General features: G+C 41.7%; 1 protein-coding gene across 1 annotated transcript in view; it reads right to left on the bottom strand.

The window, feature by feature from the left end:
• ZW10 (zw10 kinetochore protein) overlaps positions 1-13,591 on the bottom strand; it is a 35,287-nt gene that overhangs the window by 21,341 nt on the left and 355 nt on the right. The window contains exons 2-7 of the mRNA XM_041772814.1: positions 10,325-10,459; positions 4,919-5,020; positions 4,646-4,723; positions 4,328-4,487; positions 2,706-2,858; positions 2,063-2,254 (exon numbers count right to left, since the gene is read on the bottom strand). Of these exons, the coding sequence (XP_041628748.1) occupies positions 2,063-2,254; positions 2,706-2,858; positions 4,328-4,487; positions 4,646-4,723; positions 4,919-5,020; positions 10,325-10,459 (820 nt within the window). The remainder of the gene's footprint in view (positions 1-2,062; positions 2,255-2,705; positions 2,859-4,327; positions 4,488-4,645; positions 4,724-4,918; positions 5,021-10,324; positions 10,460-13,591) is intronic.

Raw genomic sequence — 13,591 nt, 5'->3', positions numbered from 1 at the left:
AAGACTGTACCAGACTCCCCAGAGCACCCTCTGAATGTAACCCTATCCCAGGCAACAATATCATTGCTGACTTAAACTATATGAAAGCATGGGTATCAATTATGCATGCAACATAATGGGGAAAGGACAGTTACACACATTGCAAACTTCTATCAAGTAAAATTTAACAAAGATTAATGTTAATTCCCAAAAGTCACACATATGATGGGAGATAAGCAGTTTGCACTACATCAAGTATGACACAGGATTTTCACTTAGGTTAAGCTCGGTGAGTTAACTATGTAATAAATTAAAAGCCTCTGGCAAAAAAAAAAAAAAGCCTCTGGCTAGACTCACACAGGCATGGAACTGAGAAGGAGGGCAGGAATGCTCCCAAACTACTCTGAATTGGTTCACACCAGAACACTTTGTTCTGTTTTGAATACCACACTTTAATAAGACCATAGAAGAAAAGGAATATATTTACAGAAGAGCAATGAAAATAAGAACTTAAAAAAAAAGAAAAGAAAAGAAAAGAAGAACTTAAAACTACATCATTCAAAAACACCTAAGGGTGTTTCTATTGGTAATAAGATACAGAGAAAGTAACAGCTACTGTAAAGAGTTTAAAAGTCCATCACGTGTAATAGGAATTAGATGTGGTCTATACAACTCCACACAACAGAAACAGCATCAGTAAAGCAGGCATTACAGAGCAACGTATTTTGAACAAATGTTTTAAACAACTACCTTGATTTAATTTGCAAAATGGAGGTTTTGCTGATAGTATTTACTATAGATACAGGAGACATGATTTTTAAAAAACAAACAAAAACTCCATAAAACTGAGAGCTTGCCAGAGGCAGGAGAGAATGCAACAAGAAGAAGGGACCTCGCCCTCATTAACAGTGCTCAGGTTGGCTCTGTGACCACGGACCTGACCAGAGTGTCAGAGAGGATATTCAAGCATTGGAGAGCTCTGGTTCTTTCCAGTCCTTGGATATTTTGTTTACAACTTTGTTTATACCTATGCACTATGTCCCTAACTGAAGGCACAAGAAAAATACCTTGGATTTCTGCAGTTTATACAAGTCTGAAGACTTTTTTTTCCTTCTCTACTACTGTTAAAACTAGAACCAATTTCTTTCTTTACACAGAAGTTATTTTATAAATAAGTAAGTTAAATGACCACCAGGAAGGCATAAAAACACCAAGAGCATTTTAAAATTCTTTTCTACAGCAAGAAAGTTTGACTATTCAGTAAGACAACTGAGAAAAGCATAATAAGTCTAAATAAATAAATAATTCTTTAAAAAAAAAGAAGGTAAGTCAAATAACTAAAAAGTATTAAAATACCAGAAATACTTTATTTTTAATAGTATAACAACCAAAAAAATTATTCAAAGCAATACAGAAACTGGCTATTTCAATTGTGAATATACAAAGATCTAACAAATAGGCTAAGATGGAATGTAATCTCTTATGTTAAATCTAGTTTGTTTCTATCAGATTAATGGGAATTTTCCTATTGAAATATGTAAAACAATACTTGGTCCAGGGCGCCTGGGTGGCTAGTTGGTTAAGTGTCTGACTCTTGATTTCTGCTCAGGTCATGAGATGGCAGGGTTAAAAGACTGAGTAGGAGTGAAGCTGCTTAAGTTCTCTCTCTCTCTCTCTCTGCCTCTTCCCCACCTCTCTTTCTCTCCCTCTCTAAAAAATAAAAAAACAGTACTTAATTCACCTCTGCTTCTCCCATAATTAAAGCAAAAGTCCCAAAATGTGACATTACTAGAAGTCCAGTGAGACAAATATATCCTAGAATTCAACTAAATATTACAAATGCAGAATCCGGGGTAGCACTGGTGACCCTATTTTCAATACAGGGAGGAGAATGAATGTAAAACAGGGCATGAAGTAAGCAGGTGATAACTTTACTCCTGTGGCATAATTTACTCCCCTCCAATCCTCTATATATTCAGATTGGGGGCATTTTTATCTACTTTAAAATATTACTTACTTTTAAAAACAATACTGACTTTTCCTAAATATAAAAATATAAAAGCACTACCATGGGGCTACATACCTAGAAGGTGTTTCTGGAGCACTTCCAGTACCAGTTTGATCTTTGCAAAAACTTCAGATGGTGACGGATGTTCCAAGTCAGTCATTACAGATTCAAAACGAATAATAATGATGTTAGGCTGCCTTTCTGTAATAGCACAAAGGGATGGGCAAGATGCCAGAGGCTTAAGGATATACTTCAGCAGCAGCTGACCTGAAAAATTGTGTGAACACTCATCAGAAATCACTGGAACTTTTAAAAAGCAAGCATGCCCCCCCCCCCACCATATCAAAAAAGATCTTTGAACCTAATAATAAAAATACCTATACTGTGACATCACACACCACTCATTATGCACTACAGGTTTTCCCACTGACGTTTCCCAGGCTGTCTAAAGATTTTTATTTAAATCATTCAAAAAGTCAAATTAAATAAACAGCAGTAGCTGGTTTGAAGAAAGGAAAAAAGGAAAGACAAGAAAGGATCCAAGCCCTTAATAAAATGGGTAGTATTTATAAGAATTCCATTTGATGAATCAGAAAGCCAAACCTTAGGTTTCATCATCAATATTATCTAGAGAATAATTTTACAAACCTCTCTGTCATTCCTTTAACACTGAACCTTCTGAGATCTCATGAAAATGAAACAACATAGTATGCCTTACCAAATGATTTAAGCTTCATTTGTAGCTCCTCAAGAATAGAAAATGCCAACAGGACAGAACTGATTGGTGGCACAGGGGTCTTCTCTTCTTTCTGAGACTGTTCAATGCATAAATGGAGTTCTGTTTGTAGGAAAGATTCCAAGTTGCTGGTATCTAAGAAAAAGGGGGAAAACATCAGCTGTCTCAGCAATACAAGATATTCTCACTTCTATTCCGCAGGGGTCATTCTCTATTGAGATTCCTAAATATGTGGTTTTGTTACAATACACTTCTAATGCAACCAAATTTTAATTATGACATACATGTCCTTGGCATCACTTTAAAACAGGAAATGACTTTCTGGTATATTCAAAGAATCAAACTAAGTGAAAAAGCAAAATGATGTGCCTAAATTGTTTATTATACATGTACTGAATGGAGGTAAAAGGAATGACGAGTGGGGTCCTAATCTCACTTAGGATCTCTTTAATGTTCTTTTTACCAAGTAAAGAAAGAAAATACCCTGCCTAATTACAAGGGTGGGGATCCCTGGGTGGCGCAGTGGTTTAGCGCCTGCCTTTGGCCCAGGGCGCGATCCTGGAGACCCAGGATCGAATCCCACGTCAGGCTCCCGGTGCATGGAGCCTGCTTCTCCCTCTGCCTGTGTCTCTGCCTCTCTCTCTCTCTCTGTGACTATCATAAAAAATAATAATAATAATAATAATTACAAGGGTGTATTTTAACAAAGAATTATATGACTGCTATCTTCTCTTAATTTTAAAGTCCACTTGGAAATATACCCAAAATTTTCTAGATTACTTCCTTCAAAATGTCCAAAATACATACGTGTGTGTGTCTATATATGTGCACACATATTCAATGAATCTGGAGGCCCAAGTGGATATGAAAAAGGGGGTAGGTAGACTGAAACAAACTAAATTTCAAGATTCAATGCTAGAAAATATAACAGGTATAATGGCATGTCCTTTATATATACTCTCAGAGCAGATCAAAGAAGTCTCATACCTACAAGTGAGCAGAGAGGCTGAGAGCCAAGCAGCATAAAGCAAAAGCCAGGACCAAAATAATCCTATTTCTTCATCTTGCAAAGCACCCCCTATGTCATGATTTTGCCATTTTTTTCTGCAAGGACTGAAAAAATCTGCACCAAACCCCTATCCTACTGACACCCCCCCCCCACCGACCCCCCCAGTCTTCTTTCCTCACCAAGAGAAAAAATGGTTGAAGAGCTTTTCAAAGCTTTCTAACCAAGGTAAACTGCTGGGATTAGGGCTATTGGGAATGGGTGTATCTACAAAGCAGTGGAAACTGTGTGGTCTTAAACTGCTACCACCTCCTCCACTACACTCTCATCACGTGAATCCCATCCACCCAATCATCTTCCCCTCCTGTGCTCCTTCCTCGTGACGGGGATAGAGAAAGAGATGTAAGGAAAGTAAAGTGAGGACACATTAGGTTTCCAGGTGAGTTGATCCTAACAAGCATTCTGCAGAACAGAGCAGTCCATGCAGGCTGATAAATGAAACAATCTTATCCACCAATATAAAATATTTAGAACATATTCAGAGGCCACACTGGTTCAGGCAGATTAAGCAAAGCAGTCCACCTGAGGTCAGCAGCACCTTTTGATGGTGGGAACTTCCATACAATCAGCTTCTGCCACTCTTCTCCAAGGTGATAAAGTATGTTCTGTTTTTGTATTGTCAGCTCCATGCTGAGAGATTTCAACACTTTTAAATCAAAGCATTTTCTGGATTTCAGTAACTTCAAGCATTTCTGTGCCTGGCAATGAAATGGAATCATCGTTAGACATTCCATCTGGACCCAGGGCAATGAGAATATATTTGTATAATGATAAGGGATACATGGAACACAAAATTTACTAAAAACAAGAACAGAACAGTGCTAATTGCTTATACTGTGGAGAAAGCATTTAGTACCTCTTCCAGACACTGAGCAGCAGTGACATACTTCTTCTCCGTTAATGCACAATTATATTCTTCAATAGCAGCAGAAAACTAAAACGATAAGCATAGTCATTAGGTATTTCATTTTATACATCCTATAATTTCAAGTCTGTTGCTTATTTGTTTTTAAAATTTGAAAAAAAAATACCTTAGAATCAGGGGGATACACATTTAATAATGAGACCAATTGGAAAAAAATGACTTTCTCACCAGCAAAACACTGAAGTTTGAGTTGAGTTTACTGACCTGCTGCAGCTGCTTAAGCAAACTTAGGACTACTGAGTCTCTTTCCAGCTGTTGCTTCAAGTCTGTAAATTCAGCAGTTGATACATGAAGATCCCGGCGAACCTAATCCACATATCAAAGATAAGTGCTTTTAAGCTACACTATATCTAAGAAATAAAACATTTATGGCTAATCAATAAGCTTTATTATGTGAACATAATTCATGCTGAAATTTAAATGCTGGTTAAGATAGGAATAACAACAAAAAAATCACAGAATGAATTAGGAAGAGATCTTAAACGGTCCAGTTCACTTAGTCCAAACCATTATCCTATGCAGCAATACCCACTGCCATGAACATAATAGGCTCGTGTTACCCCTAACCTTAATTTAAGCAGTATTTTTCATTAGAGAGCTCATCCATCCACCTGGACGACTAGAGGGGTATCCTCACTGCCAAGTGACAACTCATTCTACAGCTGATAGCTCTAACAGATTTTATGTTGAATCAGAAGCCACCTCCCATTCTGTCTTCCCTTTTTCAGGAACTGTACACTATTGATTCCTATTTTCTATATCCTTACCTCTTCCTATTCATTCTTCATTCATGAAATATACACTGACTGAATACCCACTACAGCAAGGCTTCTTCATTCAGGCTTCAACATGCTAAAATTTCCCCCATCGTTGAGAAAAACTTCCTCCATCTCAGCAACCCCCTATTTCTCAGTGGCTACCTTATTTCTCTCCTCTCTCTCACAAAATGCTTCTTGCAGGAATGATCCATACTGTCTTTCTCACCTCATTCATTCTACAATTCACCAAGATCTTGTTTCTACCCGGATCATTCCATCAAAACTATTCCAAAACAGTGCCCCAAACACCAATCAACTCCTTGTGAAGTCCAAAGCATACAACATCAGTGTTTAACTATATATCAGTACAGTTACTTCCTTCCCTTACTTCTCTGAAATTATTCTCCATTGATTTTCCTCCTAGTTCTCTGGCCATTTTCTTTGGGGAACTTCATTTTCCCCTCTGACCACTTCATACATATTGACAGTGCTCTTCTCTGACCCTCTTCCTATTCTGAACCAGTGGTTCTCAAAAAACAATCTTTCTTCTTCTTCTTCTTCTTCTTTTTTTTTGTTTTTTTGCCTCCCTCCCATCCAGGGACCCAGAGACATCTGGTAGTGTCTGGAGATATTTCAGGTTGTCACAACTGAAGTTTACTGGCATCTAGTGAGTAGAGGCCAGAGATACTGTTCTATACCCCACAATGCAGAGGATAGTCCACAAAGAACTATCCAGCCCCAAATATCAACAGTACCGAGGTTGAGAAAGCCCCAAATATCAACAGCCCCAAATATCAACAGTACCGAGGTTGAGAAACTCTGCTCTATAAATTCTCTCTGGACAATCAGTGGCTCATGGCTTCTGCTTTTAAGGACTCCTATCTCAAGTCCCATTACTCTCCTAAGCTCCAAACACATGTATGGATGGGTGACGTGCACATGCAAACTGTTGACTAAAATCCATTTCTCCATTCTCCCACAGTAACAGGGCTACTCAATGAGACTATATGCTGTAGCCTCTCCCAGTGGAATGTGACCATGGGAATGAAATACAGCAGCACCAATGAAATACAGCAGCAGAGATGTGCACCCTTTCCAAGTCTGAGTCAAGAAAACAGATGTGTGTCCTCCGTGCCCTCTTTGTTCTTAACCTCTGTACAAAATGTTCAGTCTGCCCACTGCTGTGAGTAATCAATTGTCCATCTCTTACTCAAGGAGTCTCATGTCTTCTAGTAGCATCCATGAAATTGTGGCAGGCTAACCTGCAAGTAGATTAAAATCTCACATCCCAGGGATCCCTGGGTGGCTCAGCGGTTTAACACCTGCCTTCGGTCCAGGGCGTGATACTGGGGTCCTGGGATCAAGTCCCACATTGGGCTCCCTGCATGGAGCCTACTATTTCCCTCTGCCTGTGTCTCTGCCCCTCTCTCTGTGTCTCTCATAAATAAATAAATAAAATCTTAAAAAAACAAACAAACAAACAAACACCTCACATCCCTTCACAGTTCTTGAGAACTGTGGAGAATCAGCCTGGAAGCCTAGACGACTACAATTCAAAAGCTATTTGAGCTGCTGCATTTCAAGGTCTGTCTGTCTCTCTTTTTTAAAGATTTTATTTATTTACTTGAGACAGAGGAGAGAGCAAGGGTGAGTATTGGCATGGGGAGGGGCAGAGGGAGAAGCAGACTCCCCTCTGAGCAGGGAGCCAGACATAAGGCTCCATCTCAGGAACCCAGGACCCTGGGATCATGACCTGAGCCCAAGGCAGATGCTTAACCGACACAGCCACCCAGGTTCTCCTCTCTTTTCATTAAGTCTAGCCTTCTTCTTAATACACTCCAACCGTGCAGCTCCGTTTGAATATCCCACAGGTACCCCCACAAAAACGTACTACTCCTTCTCTAGATTGTTTCAGGGAATGGCATATCAATGACCTTGTTCTCCATGATCCTTGGATCCTTGGAGATCCGTCTTTCACTCCCCACATCAAGTCCCAAAGATCCCATCTCTTAAATGTCACTAGAATTCATCCTCATCCTCCTCTCCATTCTCACTGCCTTTGACTTGAGAGTAGGCCCCCATCCTTTCTTCAAACTGCAAGCAGAATGGGATTCCTAATATCCAAACCTGATGTCATCACTCTGCTTAAAATCCTCGATGGCTTCCACAGAGACATCAAGATAATGTCCACACTGCTAAACCACATACAAGGTCTTTGCTTACCTTTCTATTCTCTTGTGTCCCTTCCCACCACACTCCTCTCTGAACACGAGTCATGGGGAATCCCCACAGCTCTCCAAAAGCAACATCTCTCCATTACATCTATGTCTCTGCAATGCTGTCCCCTACGTCCACCTAAAATACTCTTCCCTCCTCTTGGTCTAACTACCTATCACTTCAGGTTTTGGTCTGATGGTACTTCCTACAGGAGGCCAAATTAGCTGTATTCTCCCCCTGTAACTGAATTATTTCTAGTTAATGTGTATCATACTATTTTAGTCATGAGAGTCACATTTTGAAATAAAAACTCTCGCTGGAGCACCTGGGTCGCTCAGTTGGTTAAGCATCTGCCTTCAGCATGGGTCGTGATCTCAGGGTCCTGGGATCGAGTCCCACATCGGTCTCTGGCTCAGGATTCTGCTTGTCCCTCTCCCTCTGCCCCTCTCCCCACTGCTCATGCATGCACTCTCTCTCAGATAAATATAATCTTTAAAAAAAAACAAACAAACAAACACAAAGCTCTCCTGTTCAGTAACTACCACAGTATTTGGCACCTTGTAGATGCTCAGTAAGTATATGAAATGACTGAATAAATCACTTTATAATATTTACCTAATAAATCTCATTCTCTTTCTCCAGCCATTAGCTTGAATCTTACTAAGGCTAAAAACCCTCTGTTTCTTTCACTGTTCTTCCAACAACAAAATGGTTAGGCGTGAACCTCCTCATTTAGACAAGGCACCTTTCAAAATAACAAGAACTGAATAAATTTCAACAATCATAATCTGGTTAGGGAAAGGTACAGATAATACCTGACTCTCATTTCTAATACATTTCTAATAGTACATTTCTAATAGTACAGTCTAAGATTACACTTTTGATTCACTGATCAATCAACTCATTACAAATATACCTTCAAAGTATTATTTGAACTGTGCCAGAGTTGTAGAGTAATAAATTTATTTTTATTAAAATCTTTAATCAGGGTAGCCCTGGTGGTGCAGTGGTTTAGTGCCGCCTGCAGCCCGGGGTGTGATCCTGGAGACCCGGGATCGAGTCCCACATTGAGCTTCCTGCATGGAGCCTGCTTCTCCCTCTGCCTGTGTCTCTGCCTCTCCCTCGCTCTCTCTGAATGAATAAATAAATAAATAAATCTTTAAAAAAATAAAAATAAAAATAAATAAAATCTTTAATCAGAATTATTGATGAACTGCCTATTAAACAGATTTTCTAGGTAACTAGAAATCCCCATTTGTGATTAAAGTTTCATATAGAACTTTTGAAAAACATATCTGGTCACTTTCCTTATTTAGTAACTATCACATAGAGAAAAGACTTGGATGTCTTTCCTTGACGACTGTGAAAACACTTCACCATCTTGATCTGGGGTATCAATGAGCTCTGTCCAATAATATAGCAGTAGATGTAGAAGGCTTCTAAGATTATACCTGTTTAATATCAGCTCTACTTCCTTCAAATGACTATGTTTCCTTAAAGTAAAGTACAGGAAAAAAAATCCTGGTGAAATAATGTGAAAAATGTTTTTGAAATTAAAGTGGCTATTTTTGTTTCCAGACTGGTTTACTTCTTTTTGTGACAACCGCACTCTGGCAAACATGATAAGCATTTCTAAACCCCACCAGACCCTCCATAAGAATAGCAAGCACTGGCCCTACACAGTGATATGGTACAAGAGGGCAAGAATTCTCTAGGCATCCAGATAAAGTGGCTTTATGACAGGAAGCAGAGTGGCTGTAACTGGCAAATCAAGCCAATCTTCCAGAAGAAGGCCAAATAACCAAGATTATGCTGAAGTGGGAATGTGTGGAGGCCAGCTACAGATATAAAAGAATGTTGATCATTAAGAGATGAAAGTATTTTAAACTAAGAGACAAGAGAAAGGCCAAATGATCCAGCTTTATTTTGAAGACAATAAAATTCTGAGATTTTTTTTTTCTGATTTACAAAGTGCTATTCAAATGCATGACATTGGGGATCCCTGGGTGGCGCAGCGGTTTGGCGCCTGCCTTTGGCCCAGGGCGTGATCCTGGAGACCCGGGATCGAATCCCACGTCAGGCTCCCGGCGCATGGAGCCTGCTTCTCCCTCTGCCTGTGTCTCTGCCTCTCTCTCTCTCTCTGTATGACTATCATAAATTAAAAAAAAAAAAAAAAAAAAAGTCAAATGCATGACATTAGTATTATACCTTTAAAATTTTAGGGATCCCTGGGTGGCGAAGCGGTTTAGCGCCTGCCTTTGGCCCAGGGCGCGATCCTGGAGACCCAGGATCGAATCCCACGTCGGGCTCCCAGTGCATGGAGCCTGCTTCTCCCTCTGCCTGTGTCTCTGCCTCTCTCTCTCTCTCTCTCTCTCTGTGACTATCATAAATTTAAAAAAAAATTTTTTAAATAAATAAATAAAATAAAATTTTACTATGAAAATCATTTAAACTATAGTTTTGGAAAATATTTCTATTTTAAAATTGGAAGTTACTCTAAAATTATCTAATGCAACTTCCATTTACCAATGACAGTGAGGTCTTGAAAACTTACACACAGAATTGAATTGTCTTAAGAATCAGGAAGCTGAACCACCACCCTACAAACCTAACCAATATAATGAACCATTTTTACCTCACTCTCTATCCTGGATTTCAGCAGGTCAATGTCCTCAGACAGCTTATCCACTTGGGTAACCAGGTCTTGGGCACTCTGCATGCTAGGCAGGAATTCACTATACTTCTTGCTGATCATAGTGCACACCTCACCCTATAATATAACACAGAAGAATTACAGTAAGATGAGTGGAGAACTCTATTAAAAATACACTGTTTGTCTTCCATAAGGAATCCTCCATGTGGGAGTCTTCTTGCCAGTTACCCACACCCCTTCCCTTTTCCTCCAAGCCAATGGTTGGTTTTCTTGAAAAACACATTTCTCTCACCCTTAAGGATTCTATAGCATTATTAGGATGCAAGAAGACAGTGATCACCAAATTCCACCAGTGCCCAAAAGTTGTACAAACTCTGGAAAAGAAAGGGGGAAGCCAGAAGTTCCCATATTGAACTAGACTAGCTCAGACTATAGCCACCAATTTAATCATATAGCAACGAGAAAAGCAAATAGATATATTAAATCTACAATCTGTATACTTCAATTTATGAATTTCTATCTTCTTGCTTATAAAATTTTAAGGCCTAATCTTAAAACTCTAATTTAATCTGAGCTTCATCAATAAACAAATTATTGAATACTTTGCACTGAATGCTTTGGAAGATACCAGAAAAAAATTATGCCTTCCCACAAATAAGTTATTTTTTTTTAATTTTTTTTTTAATTTTTATTTATTTATGATAGTCACAGAGAGATAGAGAAAGGCAGAGACACAGGCAGAGGGAGAAGCAGGCTCCATGCACCGGGAGCCTGACGTGGGATTCGATCCCGGGTCTCCAGGATCGCGCCCTGGGCCAAAGGCAGGCGCCAAACCGCTGCGCCACCCAGGGATCCCAAATAAGTTACTTTTAAGTAGGAAAAATACTTTCAGTAACCAGAATATAAAGTAGGACAAATACTTTAAGTAACCGGAATATAAAAATGTAATATAGAAAAAGCATTCATGTCCTCCAGAAACACAAATGAGAAAGAGATCACCTCTGTTTGAGGAAAAAATGGAGATATTTTTCGTGCAGGAAACTAGATTTGAGATGGGACATGAAAAATGGGTAGAGGGATCCCTGGGTGGCGCAGCAGTTTGGCGCCTGCCTTTGGCCCAGGGTGCGATCCTGGAGACCCGGGATCGAGTCCCACGTCAGGCTCCCGGTGCATGGAGCCTGCTTCTCCCTCTGCCTGTGTCTCTGCCTCTCTCTCTCTCTCTGTGTGTGTGTGTGTGTGTGACTATCATAAATAAATAAAAATTTAAAAAAAAAAGAAAAATGGGTAGAAATACTACAGGTAATGGTGGAGAAGTAGCAACATAAGCAAAATCTGGGAACCAGGAAAAATACTGAGTCTGGAGCATAGAAAGTAATTGCCAAGGGCACCTAGGTAGCTCAGTGGATGAGCGGATGAGCGTCTGTCTTCAACTCAGGTCATGATCCCTGTGGGAAGCCTGCTTCTCCTTCTGCCTATGTCTTTGCCTCTCTCTGTGTCTCTCATGAATAAATAAATAAAATCAAGAAAGAAAGAGAGAGAGAAAGAAAGAAAAGAGAAGAAATAAATTGCCAGTTGGGTGAAAATCCAAGTTGGTGAAGGAAACTGAGTGAAAGGTCCAGAACAGTAGGAGCCTTCAGTGCCATGCTAAGGTAGCTTAATAGTCTTTCCACCATTTAAAAAGTGGTGAAGGGCAGCCCGGGTGGCTCGGTGTTTAGCGCTGCCTTCGGCCCAGGGCCTAAACCTGGAGACCCGGGATCGAGTCCCACATCAGGCTCCCTATGTGGAGCCTGCTTCTCCCTCTGCCTGTGTCTCTGCCTCTCTCTCTCTGTGTCTCTCATGAATAAATAAATAAAATCTTTAAAATAATAATAATAATAATAATAATAATAATAAAAAGTGGTGAAAAATCCTAAAGCCCATTAAAGAAAAGATGCTCACAACATGAGTACGTACAGGTGAGGAAATCATTTTTGTAAAATTTCGTTGTCTGTAAGACCTACTTCCTGTGCCTTTATTATAGGGTGGCAGACTTGCTCCCTTAAATCCAGACTTAAGAGGAGTGCACACAATTTTAAACGAAAGCAACAAAGATGTGGGCAAACACTTGCAAGGTAACGATACCAAGAGAGAGCGAAACTGTGACTAGCAATGTGCTTTTTGTGTCTGTATCAATCTCCAGACAGCAGGGTCCACTGAAGTGCTCTTTGCAAATGTTTTACAACACTCAGAGCAGCCTCAAGCGACTGGGCGATGAAGCCCAGAGTTTCATCAACATGTGGATAGACTGGAACTACATAAATTTCAGAGGAAAGAATAGTAACGATTCTCCCCAAAGCTATTTTATTCCTCAGCAAAAGGTATAAAAAGGAGTGGGCGGAGGAGAACACAGATCAGGGAGTGGTCCTGTCCACCTTTCTAGCCTTCTACATGCTCCCTCCCTGGACACCTCGGGTCCCACCTGCCCTGCAGGTCTCCTGTCTTCCTCCCAATCCCCGGAGCCCAGCCTGCCGATCTGCATCCTAGCCCCAACCCCCAGAACCCCCCAGGACACCTCAGCTCCCTCAGCAACCCCCAGGACCCTGCAGTTCCCCCAGGAGCCCGCAGGACTCCCAGGACCCCTCAGCTCCTCCAGGACCCTTCAGCTCCCCCAGCATCCCTAGCACCTCCCAGCACCCCAGCACCCCCAGGACTCCCCAGCACCCCTCAGCTCCCCCAGCACCGCCCAGGACCCCATCACTCCGCAGCACCCCTCAGCACCCCCAGCACCCCAACCACCCCTAGGACCTCCCAGCACCCCAAGCACCCCCCAGCATCCCTAGCACTCCCAGCACCCCGAGCACCCCAGGACCCCCAGCATCCCTAGCACTCCCAGCACTCCCAGCACCCCCCAGCATCCCTAGCACTCCCAGCACCCCCAGCACCTCGAGCACCCCCCAGCACCCCGAGCACTCCCAGCACCCCCAGGACCCCCAGTACCCCCAGCATCCCTAGCACTCCCAGGACCCCGAGCACCCCGAGCACCCCGAGCACCCCCAGCACCCCGAGCACCCCCCAGCACCCCGAGCACTCCCAGCACCCCCAGGACCCCCAGCACCCCCAGCATCCCTAGCACTCCCAGGACCCCGAGCACCCCGAGCACCCCCAGCACCCCGAGCACTCCCAGCACCCCCAGGCACCGCCTCCCCTCTCCTCGGTGCGGGGCGTCCGCGCCTCCTTTCCCCCCGACCGGAGCCGGGGCCCCCCTCCGAG

Source organism: Vulpes lagopus, chromosome 10 (assembly GCF_018345385.1).
Source record: "Vulpes lagopus strain Blue_001 chromosome 10, ASM1834538v1, whole genome shotgun sequence".
NCBI lineage: Eukaryota > Metazoa > Chordata > Mammalia > Carnivora > Canidae > Vulpes > Vulpes lagopus.
This window is presented reverse-complemented; position numbering and strand designations above follow the sequence as displayed.